The sequence below is a fragment of the Tamandua tetradactyla genome, chromosome 13, assembly GCF_023851605.1.
Source record: "Tamandua tetradactyla isolate mTamTet1 chromosome 13, mTamTet1.pri, whole genome shotgun sequence".
NCBI classification, from domain to species: domain Eukaryota; kingdom Metazoa; phylum Chordata; class Mammalia; order Pilosa; family Myrmecophagidae; genus Tamandua; species Tamandua tetradactyla.
The window spans coordinates 57112630-57137321 of NC_135339.1; the positions used below are offsets into that span (position 1 = coordinate 57112630).

Below are 24692 nucleotides of genomic sequence, written 5' to 3' on the forward strand. Positions count from 1 at the left end.
TGATAAACATATGAAAAGATTTTCAGTGCCAAACAAAAAATGCAAATTAACCCTGCTTCCTTTTTGCAGATGTTAGAAGAGACAGAGAACATTGTAGCAGAAGAAACTGTAGGCGAACATCTCCAGAAAGGTTCTCAATAAGTATACCACAACTCTAATATTCTTGGTTTTTATTTTTAAAAGATGTAAATTACTGATCCTATGCTAGGATTTCATCTGGGAACACAAATTTCTTAAAAGATAAGTTTAAACAGAAATTAAACTTAGATAATACATGGGAAGAAGGAAATGCATAGTAAAGTCAGTGCATGTAATAAAGCTGAATTTCGTTTTCTCTCTGTTCCTTTTTCTGCAAATATGGAGAATCCTTTAGTGCCAGAGATTGTGTTAGACAATAAAGATGTTAAGATACACAATCTGCTTCAGGAAACTCCAAGTATCGGGGAAAAAATATATAAATAGCTGTTGAATCACGGTTTATTTATCCAGCAAATATTTATTGAGAATTTACTATTTGCTATTCTGAGTTCTGAAAGTAGAGTAATAAACAAACCAACTAGTAGTTGGTTTACTGCAGTTAAGAATGGAGACTCTCATGACTGTAGTGAATTCGTTTTACACTTACCCTTCATTTCTACCATTCTCAACTCCACCTGTAAGTACTCTAAGGAAGGGAGAGCAGAAAGTAAACTGCAAGGCAAAATGATGAATCGGTCCTCCATTTTCTGTAGTACTTAGGACTGGACAACTTTCCCTTCAGTAGATGCATTAGGGCAAATAGAACAGAAAATGACATGTCTTGAATTGTATACAACAGCCAAGCCTTCTTTATACTATTTAGTTTGCCCTAATTGCTGGCAGAAGTGAGGGTGGGCAGTATTATATTGACTTTACAAAACTAGCATGAGTAGTTAAAATAGGTACCTCTTTTCCTCTCAAATTCCCCTCTCCAGTTGAATCAAATTTGAAGTAACCTGGCTTTGACATTTGTAAATTCCACAGAATGGTCAGTGTAGAATATGACTCTTCTGTGGCTTTTTTTCCCTAAAAGGGCAGGAGAAAGCTTTGTCTCTCACCAGTAGCTGAGATAGCAGCAAAAGAAGGTAGCAGAGTGTAGGGTAAAAGTCAGAATGACAATAAACTTCAAGTCTGATCATGCATGAAAGTATTTACTCTAGATAGAGAAGGGTGAAAGGAGTATCTGTTAGTATTAGGCCGTAAGCTCTCATAGGACAGTGCCACAGTCTTCCTAGCTGTCATGATACTTTTGAAATGCACGTAGTTTAAGTATTTAATAAGTACTTTTGCTTATTAACAGCTATTGCTATTTAAATTGTAAGAAAGTGTTGTAAATTCTATGTTATGTTGGCTCCCTGATTTAGCTGCAGAAGAAAATCAAAACATAATTGAAACATTGAGAGGCAAAGTAAGAGAAAAGCTAAAAAATGCTAAGGTAATACTTTTTCTTTCTTGTTCTCAAATTTGCTGTTTAAATGAAACATGTAGCGTAATATACCTTTCTTCATCCAAAAAGAGCCAATAGTCAGTCTTAATAATGCTCTTAAAAAAAAGGCTTCAAGTTCTTTCCCATGTTTTTTGCCTTTTGTTTCATAACACCCCTATCATGTCAAACCTAAAGCCAAGAAAAGCTCAATGATTTGGTCACAGTTATTACTTATGGTAGCTCATGTATGTATTTGAGAAGTCTTGATTTTTACCCATTTTAGACAAAATATTTATGAGTACAATTGTGTCTATTATTTCTGTATAGATTACATTCTCCATACCATTTATTTGTTGTGTTTCAGATTAGTCAAGGTGAGAAGTCTTCAACAGAGCTGCTCATTGATACTAAGATATATCAATGGTCTAAGGTGAATAACTTTTAAAGTTAATATGACAGGTAAACTATAAATACAAACAGGATATGTGATAAGCTTTTGTATTTTACATATTTAAAAAATCTTTGACTCCTAATAACTGTGTTTTACTTTTCATTCTATAATTGATTCCTCTCCCATACTTCCCTTAAAATAGTTGTGTGTGAGAAAGAAGTGATGTGATTTACATTGCAAAGATTCAGACTTTACAATATTTAAAAATTAGAGCTTATTTTTTAAATTTTATTAATAAAACCAATCAACATACAATATGAACATTCTTTTTTTATCACATAGTTGTACATTCATCATCATGATCATTTCTTAGAACATTTGCATCAATTCAGAAATAGAAATAAAAAGAAAAAAGAAAAAACTCATACATTCCATACCCCATACCCCTCCCTCTCAATGACTACTAGTATTTCCATCTATCCAATGTATTTTAGCCTATTTGCCCTATTTTTTTCTATACCCATTACCGCTTCTTTTCACTGATCACTAGCATTTCGATCTACTAAATTTAATCACAGTCACACTGCGAAAGCTATATCATTATATAATCATCTTCAAGAAACATGGCTACTGAAACACAGCTCTGCATGTTCAGGGACTATCCTCCAGCCTCTCCAATATACCTTAACTAAAAAGGTGATATCTGTATAATGCGTGAGAATAACCTCCAGGATAACCTCTCAACTCTGTTTGAAATCTCTCAGCCACTGACACTTTATTTTGTCTCATTTCTCTCTTCCCCTTTTTGGTCGAGAAGGTTTTCTTAATCCCTTGATACTGAGTCCCAGCTCATTCTAGGATTTCTGTCCCACATTGCTAGGAAGTTTACACCCCTGGGAGTCATGTCTCACGTAGAGAGGGAGAGGGCAGTGAATTTGTTTGTCATGTTGACTGAGAGAGGCCACATCTGAGCAACAGAAGAGGTTCTTTGAGGGTGACTCTTAGGCCTAATTTTAAGTAGCTTTCCTTTGTGGGGATAAGTTTCATATGAATAAACCCCAAGGTTGAAGGTTTGGCCTATTGCTTTGGATGTCCCCACTGCTTGTGAGATTATCTGAAATTCTCCACATGGGGAAGTTGAATTTTCCCCCTTTCTCGTCATTCCCACAAGGGGACTTTGCAAATGCTTTTTTATTCACTGTTCAAATCACTCTGGGATTTATTGGGTCATCACTCTGGACAAACCTGCAAAATCTCATGCCCTACTCAAGGTTCCATGTGCTTATCATGTTCAATTAAACTGTCCACATAAGTTATATTAGGAAATGCACTAGTCAAATTATAAGTTTTGTACCAAATAAACATTTTTTGGTTTAGTGTCTTTTAAGACTCTTAGTTACCTCAAACTCCACAAAATATTGTGTGATTGGATGGGGTGATACTTGTGTGACAGCACCCGAACAGAGGGAGAAAAAAAAAAGTTTGACCTGAGTCTGAATTTTGATCAAACTAAGAGATAATACTCTTAATAGTCACACTAGAGTGAAAAGCAAGTTCAGGAAAATGAAGACAATTTTGGCTCTACTTTATTCTGTTTTTTATTAGAGGTACCAGAACATAAAAGTAAACAAAAGAGCAACTCATGAGCCAATAGATTCAAGGTTAAATAGAACTTGATATTTTCTGTACTGCTGCTCTTTATTCATTGGTATGGATGGGTTACTATTTACTATATTATGGAAAAATATTTCTTTTATTTATAAGCAGAAAAGCATTCTTTTCAATACTGAATATTGGTTTATTGTTATTTAAACTACAGGTGGATGTCTCCTTGGATGAAGGCCTTTTGTTTTTCGTTATGAATGGTAAAGAAGACTCAGATAGCAGAGCTTTGGACCAGTCTTTGGAGCAGGTTAGATTTGTTTCCTTTCCTTCCATCTCCTCACTCTTGGGAAAAATGGGTTTTTATTTAAAGGCATAGAATGAAATACTCATATGGGAGATGAAATTTTTATTATTGAGGCTTTCTCTTCTTTTGGAATTTGACAAGCTATTCATAATAACATTTATTGAGTCCTCACTGGATACCCAATGATATACTAAATTTTTAGTGTGGGGTCTATCATTCGATTCTCTTAATAACCCAATGAAGTAGGTAATATTACTGTTTTATAGATGAGGAAACAGATGTCGAGCATTAAGCATTGATAGAGCTGGGAATTATATACTGTCAGTTTCAAAGCATAGGTTTTCTTTTTCTTTTGTGGTTCCTATCCTTTCCCCATGCCCCACATTATTCTCTGTAATGTCCATTACTCCCCATACATTCCCCATTCTCTATTCCTTCTAGTCCAATCCCAGATCCTCCCAATATCTGTCAATTCTTCCTAGTCCCTTTCAAACTATATAGTCCCTCCCCCGTTAGTCTCTAGTTGTCCTTCTGGTATTTTAGTAAGTCTCCCTGAGGTATCTCTCCCAATTCCTCTATTCCCAGTAGTCCCATATAATATTTTTTGTTTGTTTGTTTTTCATATATTATTTTTTGAAAACTGCTTGTCTTTTCTGATTCTCTCAGGTCCTCCTTTCACGTCTCTTTTGGACTCCCCGTCTCTTCAATTCACTTTTCTTTGCATTCTGCTCTGGTCCTTTCATTCCTTTTTTGTTATTGTTTTATCCACAAAAAAAGAGCTTCATCTTTATCAATTTTAGACAAATAAAACATGCATGTTATAAAAACTTAATACATAATACCATCTAGAAAAAAGTTTTTAAAATACCTGAAATCCCACTGTTCTAAGAAAACCAGTTAGCATTCTAATATACTTTTCTCTATCCTTATGCCCACACATATAGTTTTATATAAACAGAATCATAGTAATAAATGTCAGCCCCATTTTTCCAATTACTCAGTCAAACCTTGGTGTATTAGTTAGGGTTCTCTAGATAAACAGAATCAACAGGGAACACTTATAAATATAAAATTTATAGAAGTGTCTCACGTGACCACAGGAACGCAGAGTCCAAATCCACAGGGTAGGCTGTGAAGCCGACAACTCCGATGGAGGGTCTGGATGAACTCCGCAGGAGAGGCTCACCAGCTGAAGCAGGAATGGGGCCTGTCTCCTCTGAGTCCTCTTTAAAAGGCTTCCCGTGATTAGATTTAGCATCACTAATTGTAAAAGACACTCCCCTTTGGCTGATTACAAATGGAATCAGCTGCAGATGCAGCTGACGTGATCATGACCTAATCCTATGAAATGTCATTGTAACAGACAGGCCAGTACTTGCCTAATCAGATAAACAGTTACCACAACTTGGCCGAACTGACACATGTCCCTAACCATGACACTTGGTATTATCCTCTTTTTTCTCTCTCATGTCCCATATCAATTTATCACAGATCTGTTGGCTTCAAAATATTCCAGAATCCAACCTACTTTTCAACACCTTCACTGCTACCACCCCAGTCTAAGCTACCAAAACCTCTCATCTGGACTATTGCCATCTTCATCACAGTGGTCCCCTATGATCTGTTTTCTACAACACACAGTAGTCAGAATGAACCTGTTATACTCTCAAGACAGGTTCTTCTTTTGCCTATACCCCGTGATAGTTTCCTCTCTGACTCAAAATAAAAGCCAAAGTCATTACAGGGTCCTCTAAGGCCAACATGACCTGGTCCCCTTCTTTCCTCTCTGGTGTCGTTTTATTTTTTACTGCTTTCCCCCTCTCCGACCTAACTCTACTACATTGGCCTCCTTCATGCTCCTCACAACCTGCTCCTGTCACAAAAACTTTGTACTAATTTCTCTGCTTAGAAAACTCCTCACCTATCCTCATGCTCTCTCCCTCACTATCTTTGGGTTTCTTTTCAAATGACACATCACTAAAGATAAAGGTAAAGATACCATACCTGAACACCCTACCTAAAACAACACCTCCACCCCAACAAACACTCTAGCTCCTAATCCTGCTTTATTTTTCTTCGTAACGGGCTACTTGGTCATGAGAAAGTTAAAGTTTATTTACCAACTGTTTAAAAGAGTTGCTCTAGGTGATCTTGGGGCCCTTTGGAAACCACAGTCTCCATCACAGTTTGGAAAAGCCACTGATGTTGTGGGAAGCTGTGTGGTCTCTTCCTGCTTGGAGAACGGGGAGGCCTAGTAGTCCCAAACGTCTTGTTCAGATACATCTGCTAGTCATACCACTCTAATGTCACACTCACAGGTGTGTGCATGTGAGATGAGGTGAAATATCTCTTTTCTTCCACCTCAGATATATCTCTCTAGGCTTATATATAGAAATTTAGGTGGGTCCCTTTTGACTTCATACTCACTGTCACATAGCAGCTGTCGATACAAATACTACTCTTCTGTGAGCTGCATAATAAAGACCAAGAAGGTGATTTGGGAAGACCACCTGGACAGACTAAGTAAGGAAGAGTTGGGCAGGTGGGGCTTATAATTGGTCAAGATCATAGCTTATCTGTCTCAGAGTAAAAATAGAGGCAAATTGAGTAGGGCTCAAGAGACCTAACAGGACTAGGTCTAAGATGAGAGAAAGGAACATGCAGCCATCAGGACAGACCTTAGCTCTAGAACTAGGTTAAAAGCACTGACCCACATCAGGGGTGCTGTCAAAGGAAGCTTGGTAATGCAAGTTCCAGCAGGGGCAGAGATTTTATAATTAGAATTTTGTTTAATTGGAATCATCAAAGGGATACCTTATGTGGGGATTCCCCATATTTTGCTCCTGGCTTTCAGTACCTTGTTTGAATTCTGAAAAATACCATAAAGATTTCTTGAGATAAAATATTCTTGATTTCATCATGGGGATAGGATGGAGAGTAGGATGATATGATGACATGACTTGATGTGAACCTTGATGATGCTTCATGATGTTACTTATTTAATTTGGCAGAGGTGATTTGAGTCTGTGTCAGATTTTCCATTCAAAGGAATTCTGTAGTTAATTCTTTATATTTTATTAATTTACACCTTAATGTTTGTTTTTGAAAATTGAGGGATTTTTATTTGTATGACTCGCAGTCTCTGTGTCTCTTTCCGTATATGTTTATTTTAAATTAGAAGAGTACATTCTGAAAGTCATATTTCAGAATTTCACTATAATCACTCTGCCATAGACTTCTGTGCTGAATTCCTAGTTTTATTTCTTTTCTTTTTTTTTTTAAATGCCTTCCAGAAAATATTAAGACTATTCCATATAACTTCAGCTTTCTGAGTGGAGTCTTAAAATTGGATTTAAGATCACATGTCCTGATGCCCTGATAGTGTCAATTCTAAGTACCTAAAATATAATAGTCCAATATTTCAGAATATTTTCCACAGGGGAGGAGAGACTTGAATTATAGTTCTATTTCTGCAGTCTTCCATTAGAAAATTGCAAATAAGGGCTATAGAGAGTCACATTGTATAAGCCTTAAATGAATTCATCTATATAGATTCTGTGAAATTTCATTTTAACAGGTTCAACTAGAACCTAATCTGGGTGGCATGAATCAGAAAGACAGTTCCAGTACATTTTATTTTTCTGTTTATTAATCATTGGAAACATACATACATGTGAACTTATTTTTCTTTTTTGCATTCAACAGAGATCAGTTAATGACAATTATCAAAAAGATTTTTCACCTGGTGCTAATTTACAAAATTTTGCTGAGGATCAAGAAGAAAATTTTAAGGAAGAAGACATTTTTACAGATTTACTTGAAGTAAAAGCTGCTGAATACAAAGATGATCACGAACAAACCAGAAAACAACAGGCAAATATTTTTGTGCCTAGTAGTTCTCCAGGTAATGCTCTTTTTTAAAAAAACGTTTTATTTTTGTGAAATATTACATATATACAAAGAAAAAGCAATAATTTTTAAAGTACACTTCAACAAGTGATTACAGAACAGATTTCAGAATTTATTATGGGCTGCCATTCCACTATATCAGATTTTTCCTTATAGCTGCTCAAAAACACTAGAGACTAGAAGAAATATTAATATAGTGATTCAGTAGTCATACTCATTTGTTAAATGCTATTTTTTTTCTGTTATAACTCCTCCTCCTTTGATCCTTCTCCTAATCTATAGGGATCTTTAGGTGGTGTCCATTCTGACTTTTTCAATCTTGGAGAGGCTGGTCCCTCTGGCTTTCAGGATTTGTCTTGGCCTAAGAACCATCTGGAAGTTATAGGTTACAAGAAGACAAACTTACTGCATAAAAATTTTATAGAGTCTCAGTTTGAGTTCTAGGTGTTCTTAAGAGTTAACAGGAATGATATAGTTTGGGGTTTAGCAAACCATGACAATTATACTATTTAACTGAAGCTTACATAAGAGTAGCCTCCAGAATAACCACTTGACTGTATTTGATCTTTCCTAGCCACTGATGCCTTACTTCATTACACTTCTTTTCCCCTTTTGGCATTACACTTCTTTTCCCCTTTTGGTCAGAAAGGCATTGTCAATCCCACAACCAGGGCCAGACTCATCCCCACGAGTCATACCCCATGTTGTCAGGGAGATTTTCACCCATGAGTGTCATGTCCCATGTACTGGGTAGTAGTAATGATTTTCCTGGCAGAGTTGGGCTTAGAGAGAGAGGGAAGCCACATCTGAACAACAAAAGAGGTTTCCTGGAAGCAACTCTTAGGCCTTGTTATAGGTATTCTTAGCTTTCCACTACAGAAATAAGTTTCATGAGGGCAAGCTTCAAAATCAAGGGCTTGGCCTATTTTCTTGGGTCCCCAATGGTTGAGAGAGTATCCAGTGTTTCCCAGATGGGAAAGTTTAATAGTTCCATTTTCCTTTTCCTTTGGACCCTCAAGGGATTCTACCAACACTCCTTAACTATTAGCCCACCATAGTCTGAGATGTCTCTGGGTATTACATTAAGCTATACAGAATTACAAGTCTTCATTCCTGTTCTGGACTCCAGGAGTTTGGGTTGTTTAAATGAGCTATCCAGACAGATTGGTTTAGATGGTGTGTTACAGAAAATTTAGGTTCTAGACATAATAAACCTCTCTGCCTTTGGTCTCATACAGCAGATGAAGGTCTATATTAGATACACTATCATCTTTTATCCTGTATTCTGATTTACTTTAGTCTTGTCCAAATTGACTTCGTTTTTCTCTCTAGTTTGAAGCCTGATCTCTTTCACTTACTTTAATTGTTATTGTATATAGCAATGCTAACCTTCAAGGCTGCAGCACTCCATTTCTGGGTCTTGGGTGTCACATAGTTACTCAAAGTCCAGGGAAATACAAGCTAACACATATATAGCTCCATAACTCAAAATCTAGAAATACACTTAGGACTTGAAACTAAGTTTGGCTTCCATAAGGGCTTATAGTCTAGTCTCCAATTTTCTTATGTTTTCTGAAAGAAGCCTTAGCATATTTGTTCTTTTGCATCTCATTTGTTTTGCACAACACATTGTCCCCAAGGTTATTTGGTGCATTGCGTGGCTCTCAGTGTCCTTCCTTTTTATAGCCACACCATATTCCATCACATAAATGTATCACAGTTCACCATTCTGCTTCTCAATCATTGTACCCTTTAGCTTCTTCCATTAATTGGGCACCATGGATAATGTCCAGAATTAACAAACCATGTCTTACAGTATCTTCACTTTGTTGTACAATCAGCAGCCTCTCAATTTTAGACAATTTTCATTGGTCCATAGAGGAAAAGAACCGACAAACACAGTTTCACCAAATATCAAATCAAAACTATTCCTTATCATGCTTATGAAATAAGTTCAAATGGTAACTGTCATTTGAACTCAGTTTCTGAACAATTTCACGTTATTAACCAAAAATTGTGCTTAGCTTACAAGATAGCATGCAAAGCAAAATAGCATTTAGATTAGGATGGCCAAAGTTCCAAAATTGTAGAAAAAAATAGATCCCCCTTTTTTTTAAATTCCTTTCTGGTGTTTATGAGATATGTAATTCCCTTTTTACCCTGAGATATGAGATGATTTAAAAGGCTCTTATAGATTGTAGATCCTTAAATATGATTCATTTCATTGATTTAAATTGTGATTGAGTCACAGAAATCCTAGGAATGCCAGAAATGAAGACAAATTTAATTGAAAAACACAATATTATGAAATATGATTGATACAGTATGCCTTCTAGGAAGAATTCCATTTAGAGTTCTAAATGGAATTCTTGGGCATATCCAGACTTCGAAGATACAACAATTCCTCCTCATAAAGTGATGCAATAATTTTTAAGGATCATACTACCTAGGCATCAACTCAAGCTCAAGCATTTTAATGAGTGTAAGGGCCTTTCCCTGTTTCCAGTGGATAATGTAATGTCAAGTAGGTGGAGAATTTAAATGACACAAGGCAGGGTCACATGGTTTACCCCATGCTCTGACCCAAGGTATATAAGCATCCTTGTATACATGCTGACATTCACCTTTCAAGATTTTCCTGCAAGAGCAAACAGAACTCACCAACCCTGACAATATGAGCTACTTTGGCAACTACACCAAGGCCTGGGCTATGACTGTGAAGGCTTTGCAAGCCTGGGCTATGGTTCTGCTGTGGCAGCTTCCCCAGACTGGGGCTATTGCTGTGGCTAAGAAGGCTACTTATATGGGTACCACTCATTCTGTTATGGTAAATATGGCTTCTCCAGCTTCTACTGGAGTATAACTTCTGAGGCCAAAAGGGATTAATCGAATTTGTCCACAAAGAGTATACCAATTAAGATCTCCCTGAACAAAGTTAAGATCGATAGCATTCAGTCTCTAAAATTTTCAGAATATTTATCATTGCTCATATCTCCTTGTGCTTTCCTAACTATGAGATTTCGTATTTAAATATTAAATAGGAATATTTAAATTAAAAAATTACCCCTTACCACTTGTCCCTCCCCACCAGTTAGTTGCCTCTAGTAGTGCTGTGATACTGTTGATATCTTCCTGTTAAATATTGGCCATCGCATGCAATTTTAGTTTTCCCCCATGCCCTTTTACTGTTGACTCATTGTCCAGTATCAAACCTTTGAAATAGTTCATGTGAGACCTTGTTTATAATTGTAGATTTAATTCATGGGATACATGGCACCATACATCCCCCTCCAATCATATTCACCTTCAATATGGCAGTGTTACCTATAACCCCCCTAATTAGTAAACCATCGTTTCTATCTGTTCTCTTGCATTTAAGTTCAAAGACATTGGGTAGCCTTTCCCCCTTCTCTAACTTCTAGATACCTCTAGGTTTGCTATATTCTACAGTGTAACCTCTGAGATTACCTTTAGCAGGGCCATAATAGCAAAATCATACAGTCTCTGTCCTTTTGCATCTGACTGATTTCACTCACCATTATTTCCTCAAGGTCCATCCACGTGGTCGTTATGCTTTGGGACCTCATTTTATCTTACTGCTGTATAGTATTCCATTGTATGTGTATAACACATTTTATTTATCCACTCATCTGTTAATGAATTAACACGTGAATTGTTTCCATCTTTTGGCAACTGAGAATAGTGACAGCTGTGAAAATCAGTGCGCAAATGTCTGTTCATGTCACTGCTTTCAGCTGTTCTAGGTATATACCAAGTATTGGTATTGCTGGGTCATAGGGCAACTCAATATTTAGTTGTATGAAGAATTGCCAAACTGTTTTCCACAGTACCTGTACCACTATACATTCCCACCAACAGTGAAACAAGTGTTCTAATTTATCCACATCCTCTCCAACATTTGTAGTTTTTTGTTTGTTTAATAACTAAGCTATTCTTGTAAGTGTGAAGTGATAATCTCATTGTCGTCTCGATTTGGATTTCCCTTATAGCTAATGAAAACGAGTATCTCTTTGTTTTTTAGTCATCTGTATTTGCTCTTTGGAATAGCGTCTGTTCATATCCTTTGCCCATTTTATAATTGGGTTGCTTGTTCTTTGTTGCTGAGCTGTCTAATTTCTTTATTTACACAGGATAGCAAGCCTTTATCTCATAATGTAGTTTTTAAATATTTTCACCCATTGAATTGACTCCTTCTTCACCTTTTTGACAAAGTCCTTTGAGACACAGTAGCTCTTGATATTAAGCTCATTTATCTATTTTTTCTTTGGCTGCTTGTGTTTTAGGTGCAGTTTAAGAAGGTACCTCCTATTACTAGATTTTGAAGATGTTTCCCTACCTTTTCTTCTAGGAGTTTTATGGTACTCGCTCTTATATTTAGGTCTTTAATCCATTTTGAATTAATTTTTGTATAAGATGTATGATAATGGTCCTCTTTCATTCTTTTGGGTATTGATATCCAATTCTCCCATGCCCGTTTATTGAAAAGGCTATTCTGTCCCACTTTGGTGGATTTGGGGGCCTTATCAAAGATCAGTTGTCTATAGATTTGGGGGTTTGTTTCCACACTTTCAATCTGATGCCATTCATTAATACCGTGCTGCTTTGACCAGTATGGCTCTATAGTAAGCTTTAAATTCAGAAAGTGTTAATCCTCCTACTTCACTCTCCTTTTTTGGTTATCTTTAGCTATTTGGGGTCTCTTTCATTCCAAATAAATTTGATAACTAGGTTTTCCAAGTCTTCAAAGTAGATTTTTGTAATTTTGATTCGTATTGCATTGAATCTATAGAACAATTTGGGAAGAATTGGCATCTTAACGATATTCAACCTTCCTATCCATGAGCATGGAATGTCTTTCCATCTATACAGGTAATTTTTACATTTCTTTTAGCAGTGTTTTATAGTTTTTTGTGTGCAAGTTCTTGACTATCCCTGGTTAGTCTTATTCCTAATACTTGATTCTTTTGGTCGCTATTTTGAATGGATTTTTCCTTAAATGTCTTCAGGTCATTATGTGTATATAGAAACAGTGCTGATCTTTGGACATTAATTTTGTATCCCACCATTTTGCTGAATTTGTTTATTAGCGCAAGTAGGTTTCTCATAGATTTCTCAGGGTTTTCCAAGTGTAAGATCATGTCATCTGCAAATAATGAAAGTTTACTTCATGCTTTCCTATTTGGATGCTTTTCATTCCCTTCTCTTGTCTAATCACTCCACCTAGGACTTCTAGTACACTGTTGAATAATAGGGGTGACAATGGGCATCCTTGTCTCATTTTTGATACTAGGAGAAATGCTTTCACTCTCTCATCGTTAAGTATGATGCTGGGTATGGGTTTTTCATATATACCTTTTATGATACTGAGTAAGTTTCCTTGATTCTTACCTTTTGAACTGTTTTTATCAGGAACGGATGCTGAATTTTATAGAATGCTTTTTCAGCATCAATTGATAGGATCATGTGATTTTTCCCTTCCTTTTTGATTTGTTAATGTGCTTTATTACATTGATTGGTGTTCTTGTGTTGACCCACCCTTGCATTCTTGGTGTAAACCCCACTTGATTGTGATGTATAATCTTTTACTATGTTGTTGGATTTGATTTGCTAGCATTTTGTTGAGAATTTTTGCACCTGTGTTCTTTGAGGGAGATTGGACTGTATTTTTCTTTACTTGTAGCATCTCTTTGTGGTTTTTGTTTTAAAGTGATGTTAGCTTCATAAAATGGCTTCAGTAGTGTCCTTTTTTCTCAATTTTTTGAAAGAATTTGAGCAGGATTGGTGTTAGTTTTTTTTTGGAATGTTTGATAAAATTCCCTTGTGAAACTATCTGGTCCTGGGCTTTTCTTTGTGGAAAGATTTTTTTGCGACTGATTGGATCTCTTTACTTGCAATTGGTTTGTTGAGATCTTCAGTTTCTTCTCGAGTTAGTATAGGAAGTTTGTGTCTTTCTAGGAACTTGTCCATTTTATCTGCATTGTCTGATTTGTTGGCATATACTTGTTCTTAGTATTCCCTTATGATTTTTTTTATTTATTTAAAAATTTTTATTGAAGAATCTTCAACCACATACATCCATACATGGTGTACTATCAGTGGCTCACAATATCATCACATACTTCTTTATTCATGATTATGATCATTCTAGAACATTTGCATCACTCCAGAAAAATATATAAAAACAAAAAAGAAATAACTCATTCAATCCATACACCTTACCCCTCCCTCTCATTGACCACCAGTATTTCAATCTACCTAATTTTTTTACCCTCTATTCCCTCCTCTTATTTATTTATTTTTTATCCTTATTTTTTTACTTATCTGTCCATACCCTGGATAAAAGGAGATCAGACACAAGGTTTTCACTGTCACACAGTCAAAAAAGCTAAATAGTTACACAATCATCTTCAAAAATCAGGGGTACTGAAACAGCTCAGCGATTTCAGGTACTTCCCTCCAAGCACTCCAATACACCATAAACTAAAAAGGGATATCTATATAATACATAAAGGTAAACTCCAGGATAACCTCTCAACTTGTTTGAAATCTCTCAGCCACTGAAACTTTATTTTGTCTTATTTTTCTCTTCCCTTTTGGTCAAGAAGACTTACCGTATCCCATGATGCCAGGTCCCGGCTCATCCTGGGAGTTCTATCCCATGTTGCCAGGGAGAGCTACACCCATGGAAGTCGTGTCCCATGTGGGGGGAGGACAGTGAGTTCACCTACCGAGTTGGCTTAGAGGAGGCCACATCTGAGCAACAAAAGAGGTTCACTGGGCATGACTCTTAGGCATAATTATAAGTAGGCTTAGCTTCTCCTTTGCAGGAGTAAGTTTCATAGAGGTGAACTCCAAGATAGAGGGTTCAGCCTGTTGATTTGGTGCCCACTGCTTGTGAGAATATCAGGAATACCCCCAAATGGGGAAGTTGAATATTTTCTCCTTTCTTCTCAGTCCCTCAAGGGGCATTTGCAAATACTTTTTTGTTCACTGCCCAAATTATTCTGGGTTATATCGGGGCATCACACTAACCTGTACAAATCATCAAGATCTCACTTGTACAAATCAACAAGATGTCATGTCCTATTGATGATTTCATGCACTTATGTTGTTCAACTAAACTGATCATAGTGGTTAAATTAGGTAATGCACTACCCCAAAATATAAATTTTGCACTGAATAACATCTCTCCCTTTGGTCTCACACAGAAGTGAATGTTTAAAATATGGACCTTATCTTCCTTTACCCTGTGTTCTGATTTACCTTAGTCCTACCCAGATCAGCTTCATTAATATCTCTAGTTTAAATCTAGAGATAGATAGCTTTTCAACTTATTTTTAACAGTTCTTATATGAGGTACTGCTGACTTTCATAGCTTCAGAACTCTTGACTCTGAGATGTCACATAAATACCCAAAGTTTCTGGGAATAACCAGGTTATATACAAACAGTTCAGTATCTCAGAATTTAGAAATAACAGTTACAACTCGTGAATATGTGACTGCTGTAAGAGCTTGCAATCTAGGATCCTTTACAATAGACCCCAATCTGATAACCCATGTTCTCAACTTCAGTTCACTGAGTTTTTATGTTATGGTTAGTCCATATGATTGAGGCGTAATATTTATCTTTTTGTTCCTGACATTTCATTCAACATACAGTCCTTAAGGTTCATACAGCTAGTTGCATACCTCACAACTTCATTCCTTCTTGCGACTGCTCAGTTGTCCATTGTGTATGTATATAGTTCCCGTTTCTATTCCTCAGTCATTGTACACTTAGGCTACCTCCATCCGTTGTGAATCATGAATACTGCTGCCATAAAGACCAATGTGAAAATGTCCATTCATGTTCCCACACTCAGTTCCTCTAGGTATATACTGAGCATTGGGGTTTCAGGATCATATTGCAACCCCAGCACTAGTCTCCTGTGGAACCACCACACTGCTTTACAAGGGGCTGTACCTCTCAGTTTCCCTACCAACAGTGAAGAGGTACATCTCTTTCTCTGCATTTTCCCTAGAGCTTCTCTCTGTTCATTTTTAAACATTTTTATTCACACATCATAGAATCCAACCTCAATGTATAGACATGCCTTCACCACCATAATCTATATGAAGACATTTCCTTTTCTTCCACAAGGAATCCATACCCCTACCCTATGTCCCCTGCCTGTTGACATTTATTTTTGGCATAATACGTTCGTTACATTCAGTGGGAAGCATATTACAATGTTACTGTTGACTATATATCCTAGCTTGCATTGATTGTACTTTTTCCCATATACCATCCATTTTCAACACCCTGCAATATTGACATTCATTTGTTCTTCCCCATGCAAAAATGTTTTTATCTACACATTCAATCATCCTCATTGTCCACTGCTATTTTTCTTTTTAATTTTTCAAATTCTTCTTTATGCTCCTCCAATATTTTTCTGATATCCTTCATTTCTCTATAAATATCCTTGAGTAGTTGTTGTGTAGTCTATGTCCCCTCCACTGTTTTGATTTGGTCATTTGGCTGGGCCATTTCTGCTTGGATCTTCATGTACTGTGATTTTCTGTTGTGTTTGAGGCATTTGATCATCTTAATAAGTATTTTGTAAGTTGGTTTCCATCACTCACCTTATGTTTTGTGTTTACTTGGTTTTGCCTTGAAGGTTCCCTTTTATACTTGGCTTGTCAGTAATTCCCTACCAAACCAAGGCCAGGATCTCATGTAGGAGGTATGGTTCTACTTGAGATTCTATTAAAAGCTAGGCAGTGGCGCATAAGAGTTCAGTGGTAGAAGACCTGCCTGCTACACAGGAGACCCGGGCTTGATTCCCAGCCCATGTACCAAATAAATGAATGAATGAATATTTAAAATATACATTGAAAAAAAACACACCTCAGCAGCAGTAGGCCCCAAAGTCAGACAGAGACCCCCAAGGGATATTGGGAATGAACTCAGACTGGTGCTCACAGAAGGGAAAGAAAACTTTTTAAAAATAATAAATGATTAAAAATATAAATATAAATATGTAAAACATGTACAACTAAAATTAAAAATTAATATATAATAAAAAATATATAGCAAAATATATATTAGAAAAAAAATGACTAGGCAGATAGGAAGTTTGCCATACTGTACTTACTGCTTCTTCCGCAGGTGGTGTTCCTGCAGCATCTCCTCCTTTCAGGCCTGCCCTTCCCTGTCTGCATCAGCTGACTGGGAAGATGGTGTGCACTTTGCAGGAAGCTGCTCCCAGTATGCAGCAGTGGGATGGCTGGTCCTGCTGTGCAGGACAGGCAGCCAATCATAGTGCCCGGGGGAGCAGATGATTGCAGCGCCCAGTGGATCCACCATTCACCACACCCAACAAATGACTATTTATGTGCCTGGCCAGGCAACTGTTCCCAGCACCCGGGGACACGGCTTTTCATGGTAGATGATTAGGCAAGCCTCCAGGCTCCCCAAGAGTGCTCCAGCTGTGAAGCCATGCAAGGAGGTTTCCCCAGCCAGCAGCTGGTTCAGGCTGGAGCAGAGGGATGGTCAGTTCCCTTGGATCCATACTTCCCCATGAGTTGCCACCCACTACCACCTGTCCCCAGAGGGGGTTGCATCCAATCAGACCCACCCTGCTCTCCCCATTCTGATCTCCCCCTCTCTTCTCCGAGTGGAAATGGCCCAGGCATGTGACCAGATCAAATCAGGAGTGGGGATCACCCCTGACAGTGTTTCCTGGTAACTGCAATCCTGCTCATTTTTTTCTGTCCCCTATCTTGTTCTTTGGGGCAGGGGTGAATCCAGACTGCCCTACTCTGCCATCTTCCTGGAAATCCAGGTTTTGTTCTTTTCAAGTAAACTATTCAAGTCCCTTAGTGAGTCATATTACAGGGCTTTAGCTTCTTGTGTACTAGATAGATGAAAAATACTGATCTAAAATTATAGAAGTTTTTCTATATTTTCTCTTCATGTCGTTTCTGAGTTAAGATACTTGGTTAAGAGAATTCATTCACTGTATATATATTTAGACTTTCACTACACTTCAGTGGTAGGATATATGATGTTCATTTTTGCTTCTTGTTTTGTCAGTTTATTATTTTGAACTTTAAAGTAATATCTAGGTTTTGTTATTAAGTGATCGACCAGCGAAAACTGCCAAAAAATGTGATGCCACGAATTTTAGAAGATGAAGGATTCTATATTCAGAGAAAGCCAGAAACATATAGAAAGGCCTGCAACAAAATGGAAAATCGCCTGCTTAAACTAGAAGAGGCAAGTGCACCAGATAACAAGAATACTCATAGATTTAAACCACTTACTGGTAGTATGTACCATTTACTTTTTGTGAGATTATTATCATATTTCTTAAGTATTTTTAACAGGGAAAGTGCTGGTTTGAAGAAAGTGGAGAAATAATATCATTACCTTCACCTATTAGACAGTCATGGAATTTCAGACTGAACATAAGCGAAGGAACTTCAAATCCAACACTGAAGACCATCTACAGGAAGGTAATCAACAGCAGTTTATTTGTAATCATGGATAGAATTATTGTAATAGCAATTATAATTTGTCTTCTTTTATAGTTTAGTCACCCTTTAAAGATATTATTAAGCCTAATAATATATTAACAAGATTGTGATGAAATAAACAGCCATTAAAATTGTTTTTGAGGAATATTTAATGATATGAGGAAAAGCTCAAAATAAATGTGAAGTACCAAAAAGCAGTATGGAAAATTAGACATATATGTGATCCTAATTTTTTGAGAATAGATATGAATGAATATGTACATACCTCATATATGTGTGTATACATAAGAAGGCAGGGAAATAGATTAATTATTTTTACATATTACATGAAGAGGACAGTTTTTATTTTCTTCTATATACTTTTCTGTATTTTCTTATTTTCAAAAATGAGATATGTATTATAACCAAATAAATAAATTTTTATGCATTCTAAAGGACATTTTGAAAATTAGTAGTCCTTAACCTAATGAGGAGAATATTTAGGAAGAAATAATTATAAAAATAAACATTGGCTTGCAGAAAATTTAAATCAAAACTATATAGAAAAATCTCATTGTCCTTTCACTTAACCATTTCATATATAGGAAATATGGCTATTACTAGGTGCACATTGGAAATAGTACCCACTCTAAATACCTATAGGAATTTTTCTTTACTCCCTGTGATGGTTTAAACTTGTGATTTACTTCTTCTCCTCTAGTAATTAAATGCCTTCTGTAATTAGTGCTTTTTCTTTACAATTTCTGTATTACTAGCATGTAGCAGACACTCAATGAATATGCTTCTGTTACTGTAGTGGAACCCAATACTTCAGTAGCTGTGAGCTTCAGTAGGTCCTAGTCTAATCTAGAAAGAAAAATACCAGTTGGCTGTCATAATCTTAGATCTTTCTGCATGATTCCTGTCACACCATGAGAGACTGGCAGTGTCTATGCTTCATCCTGATTCAGAGTGGAATGTTTTTACCAAGATTTTATACATTACCCCCACACCCATCATTACAATATCTTTTCTGTTTTTTCTCTGTTCAGTTACTTTAAAAATCCATCTTCATTACTGAATTTTTTAAGAAATAAAAGAAGGAGAGAAAACTACTGGTATTTATCTTATGTTCTTTGACATTATGTGGCATAACTTCTAAACTTTCTTGTAACAATTTATTTTACCCCATTTTGCACAATGTAAAAACTAGAATATAACAGATATTCTAACGGATTATCTGGGGCATTGCTCCTGGGAAGAGAGGTCATTGAAACAGTGATTGTTTGATAAATGAATGACTGCACATATGTATAAATGAATGAAAAAACAAATGAAAGATAAATGGTAAAGGCAAAATTTAAAAATTTTTTCAATTTTTGAAGAAATACTAAAAATAGCTAATAGATTCCTAGTAACAACTTTGTAACCACCCAGAATCCCAAGTTGGAGACCACTATGTTGAATAAGTCATTTTCTTCTCGTACATCTGATCTAGCTTCATCCAAGCAGAATTTCAGTATTTCATAGAATCTTAGAATTGGACATAAATGTAAAAATCACCTAACCAAACCTCCAAACTGAGTATTCAAATTCATTTTGTAGCATCCTTAATAGATCATATTCTGTATTTTATATCGTGCACATGCCTCTGCCTGCATTTCTCTTCTTCTGTCTTCTCCACAATTTTACTCTGCCAGCTAGCCTTGGAGGCAAAGCTGTTTTTGGGTTTCTCACAAGAATGAAAGAAATGTAAGAGCACTGAAGCAGAGTTAATAAACTGCCTTGTGGCAATTTGAAACTGTTGTGTACTGCAGAAAAGCCATGTTCTTTAGTCCTCATTCAATATTATTGGGTGGGATTTTTTTCTGCTAAGTTGTTTCCATGGAGATGTAACCCACTTACCTTTTGATTAGGTGGCTTCCATTGAGAGGTGTCTCCACCCAATCAAGGTGGGTTGCTTACTAGAATCCTTAAAGAGGGAACCATGTTGGCTCAAGATAATCAGAATGAAAATGCCCCTGGGGAAGCTGTTTAAAACAAGATACCAAAGACCCCAGCAGATGCCAGCCACATGCCTTCCCAGCTGATAAACGTGTTTTGGACCCATCAGCCTCTCTTGAGCCAAGGTATCTTTTACTAGATGCCTTAGTTTGGACATTTTTATAGTCTTAGAACTGTGAACTTGCTACTTAATGAATTCCATTTTTAAAAGCCATTCCAGACTTCCAGAAGAAGGTAGAAAGGAGTGAAGTGAGTTCTCTCCTGCTTCATGAAGCAAGATAGGGTACAGGGAAAGAATGACTGGGATCAAGGAGTGCATAGGCCGGGAGTTGAGCCTGGTTCTTCTACATGGAGGGTGGCCATTTTGCCACTAAAATACCCATGCTTCCTGGCCAATTCAACCCACGAGTTGAATTGTATCCCCTACATGAGATATAGACCTTGATTTGGTGGAAAATAATTGACAAAGCAAGTGCAAAAGGAAACCTTCAGTGAAAACCAAGTAAACACAAAACTTTAAAAGAGTGAGGGAAATAAACTTGCGAAATGACCATGTCAGGATAATCAGTTGCCCCAAACATAACAGAAAATCACAAAGCACATGAAGATCTAAGCAGAAATGATACAGCCAAACAACCAAATCAAAATATCAGAGGGAACACAGAATATGGAACAACTACTCAAAGACATTTATAAAGAAAGGATATCAGGAAGACACTAGAAGAGCTTAAAAAAGAATTTGGAAAGTTAAATAGAAAAATGGCAGATCTCACAAAAATAAAGGATACAGTAGACCAAATTTGAAATGTAGTAGAGGTACAGACAGCAGTACCTTCATTCAAGAAGCAGAAGGAAGAATAAGTGAGCTAGATGACAGAAAAATTGAACAAGAGCACACAAAAGAAAAAGTGACAAGGAAGATGGAAAAAATGCAACTGGATCTTAGGGAAATGAAGAACAACAAGTGGTACATAAATATAAGAATCATTGGTGTCCTGAAGGTACATAAGTATAAGAATCATTGATGTCCTGGAACCTGGAAGGAGAAGAAAAGAGTAAAGATCTGGGAAAGTTAGTTAAAGATATAATTGGGGAAAACTTCCCAACCCTTATAAAAGACATAAATACGCAAATCAAAGAGGCCCAGTGAACTCCAAATAGAATAACTCCAAACAGGCCTACCTCAAGACACATACTAATCAACCTGTCAGGTATTGAAGAAAAACAGAAAGTCCTGAAAGCATGAGAAAAGCAATCTACTACATACAAGGGAAAACATACAAGATTGCCTTTGGACTACTCAACAGGCACCACGGAAGCAAGAAGGCACAAAGAAAAGCCCAGGACTAGATGGTTTCACAGGAGAATTTTATCAAACATTCCAGAAAGAACTAACACCAGTCCTGCTCAAACTCCTCCGGAAATTGAGGAAAAAGGGAATGCTACCTAACTCATTTTATTTAGCTAATATCACTTTATTGCCAAAATCAGATAAAGGCAATACAAGAAAGGAAAATTATAGATCAGTCTCCCTAAATGAACATAGATGCCAAAGTTTTTAACAAAATACTAGCAAATCCAATCCAATGCCACATTAAAAGAATTATACATCATGATTTATATCAGTAATGCAAGGGTAGTTCAACATAAGAAAATCAATCAATGTAATACAGCACATTAACAATTGAAAGGGAAAAAAATCACGTGATCATATTAATTGATGATGAAAAAGCAACTCTCTCACCCCAGCATTTGACAAGAGCAGGACCACTGTGTAGGCTGTTGAAAAGGCTGGGACTGCTGCTTCCTAATCCCTGAAGATAAAAGACTATCAGACTTTGAAATCCAATGGAGTTTGCCCTTTCATTTTTCAGAACTGTTTGGGTCCAGTGACCTCTGTGTTCCTTTTAATTTCCCCCTATGGCATTGGGAAGATGTATCCTATGTCTCTCCCTCCTTTTTATATTGGAAACAGATAACTTGTTCTGAGTCCCACAGGTCCACAGCCAGAGGATTTTGCCTCAGGACAGACCATGCCTATAGCTGACTTTGGTAAGATTTTGTACTGTTTCTATCTGAAATCGTTTAAGGCTTTCTGATATTGTAATTGAATGAATGTATTTTGTATCTGGAGTGAACATGTCTTTCTGGGGTTCAGAGAGTGGAATATGCCCATTAGAATCTTTTTGACTAAGTTGTTCCCATGGAGATACGACCCACCCACATCTTTTGATTAGGTGGTTTCCATGGAGATGTGTCTCCACCCATCAAGATGGGTCACTTCCAAGGGTCCTTTAAGAGGAAGCCATTTTGGAAAAAGCTTCAGAGCTGACACAGCTGAGACATTTGGAGATGCAGAAAGAAAAAGCCCCTGGGGAACAATTTTAGAGAAAGCTTCAGAGCTAACACAGGCAGAAACATTTGGAGATGCAGAAAGAAAATGCCCGTAGGGAAGCTGTTTGAAACAAGATGCCAAAGACCCCAGCAGATGCCAGCCATGTGGATTTCCAGCTGACAGAGGTGTCCCAGATGCCCGTTTCATTTCTTCAGAGTACAGGTATCATCATTGATGTCTTAATTGGGATATTTTCATGGCCTGAGAACTTTTTAAATTTGAAACCTAATAAATTCCCTTTGTAAAAGCCAATCCGTTTCTGGTATATTGCATTCTGGCAGCTTTAGTAAGTCCTATTTGCCTGTCATTTGCTGACTAATTTGCCTGACCATTTAATTATGTGTTTCACTATACTCCCTCTTCTAGCACTTCTCTTTTATATTTACATAGATTTACACATTCCACCCCAGCTTGAATGTTTTTGTCCTTTAACCTGCCCTTTGATTCATTTTTGCCTAGATCTTGTGTTTTTGCTATAACACACTTACCTGATTCTACCAGTCCTCTTATCTCCTTAGTCAACCCCTGCTCATAACCAGTGTCTCATGTAGCTTACTGCCTTCCAAGAAAATCCACCAGTGTTGGACAGTTATAATTGTTTATTGTGTTTTCTTATTGAATTAAAATCTGCCTCCTAATAACTTCCACTCCTTATTTGACAATAAAGAGCTCACAAAGTAAATCACCTCTGTAACAGCATGTCAAAAGCCTGCAATCACCTCCACCTTTAGTTTTTGCTCTCCAATCTAAATAAACTCACTTACTTGGACACTTGTTAGAATACTTTGCAATCTCAGTTACCCTCCTCTAGCTTCTGAGCACCACAAACACCAGGTATAGACTAGAACAGAATCAAAGGCAGAGGCTTGTATCACTCCACTAGAAACCCAACGCAAGTAAGCAACAGGTATTCAACCAGCACTGAAACTTCTTAATAAGACAGGCATCTCTAACTTCGTAACTTTGATTTCCATAAGTTCATTTATGATTTGGGTGTTTAAAACTTAAAATTTTTTTCCCTTGGTGTTTTTAGCTGGCTAACCACTAGTTTTCCAATTTACTATCAATTTACTAAAACTAGTAGGTGGAATCAAGTGCGAGTTTTTCCCTCTGAGTTGACCCTTACACAGAAAGTCCATACCAGCTATGGATAAAACAAAAGCAAGATTTATAACCACCTCCTGCCTCCCTTCAACCCAATGCAGAAGGGTGGGGTAAGTTCCTAGTTCAGGAGAGAGTATGGAGATAAAGATGTAAACATCAGATCACAGCCTGCAGTCCTTGAGAAGCTCTGGGTCTGTCACACTAGGTCAGGGGCAGCACAGCAATTCTGGCAATATAACAGCAGCTGTATCAGCAGTGACACAGACTGGTGGGCATGATCTAGAGAGAGGGCTTAGTGCTCAACTTTTTTGGTGGCTGCAGCAGTCATCGTTCTTTTGGGGAGTAGCTAGGCATTCATGAATTAGGCTGCGCATGTTAAATAACCAGTCCTCTCAAACCTCTAAAATCTGATTATACTCATATTCAAACACAGCATTTGTACGTAAATTCAAAGTGGTGTTTATAATATAAGGTCTTTAAGCATCAGCTAATTTGGGAGCAATCTGGTGTGCTAATGAAAGCAGTCACATATAACTTGAAAATCCAGCCTCCTCCTGCACACACTGGTGAGGAGATGACAACTTATAGCAAAATGAAAAAAATATTGGGATATAAATATATCTTATTAAATTGCATGCCATAATATCAAGGAAGAAGAAACAAATTATTGTTTCTTGCTTTTTTATATCTCTTAAATTTCCTACAATGAACATGTTACTTTTATAAGGAAATGTTATTTGTAACTTCAAAAAAAATAGAACTAAATTAACATTTACCTATTTTTTGTTTAAAGGCAGTAAAACCTGATCTAGAAAGTTCTATTAGGAACAAAATGGAAGGTCAAAAGGAAATGTACCAATTAGATCTCAACATTGTGGGTTTACAATTCAGCCATCATCCTCTCTTCAATCAAGAACAGGTATTATGTGCTAGGCTGCTGCAACTTTATGAGTGCTTTCAGTACAGGCAGCAACAGAAGTTACCTCAGTTACTTTATGAGAAGGTAAGAATGTC

General features: G+C 36.9%; 1 protein-coding gene across 7 annotated transcripts in view; it reads left to right on the forward strand.

The window, feature by feature from the left end:
- The window catches only part of CC2D2B (coiled-coil and C2 domain containing 2B), a 153673-nt gene that overhangs the window by 7349 nt on the left and 121632 nt on the right, over positions 1-24692 (forward strand). For 6 of the 7 annotated variants that reach the window (XR_013161646.1, XM_077125557.1, XM_077125562.1 and 3 more), the window contains 8 exons: positions 70-130; positions 1383-1453; positions 1809-1874; positions 3655-3747; positions 7450-7648; positions 17800-17936; positions 18047-18175; positions 24472-24681. Coding sequence is in view for 6 of the 7 variants with exons in the window: in XM_077125557.1 (XP_076981672.1) it covers positions 70-130; positions 1383-1453; positions 1809-1874; positions 3655-3747; positions 7450-7648; positions 17800-17936; positions 18047-18175; positions 24472-24681 (966 nt within the window). In the remaining variant the exon portion in view is untranslated. Of the gene's footprint in view, positions 1-69; positions 131-1382; positions 1454-1808; positions 1904-3654; positions 3748-7449; positions 7649-17799; positions 17937-18046; positions 18176-24471; positions 24682-24692 lie in introns of those variants that run through there. The other variant, XM_077125561.1, reaches the window with a different exon arrangement.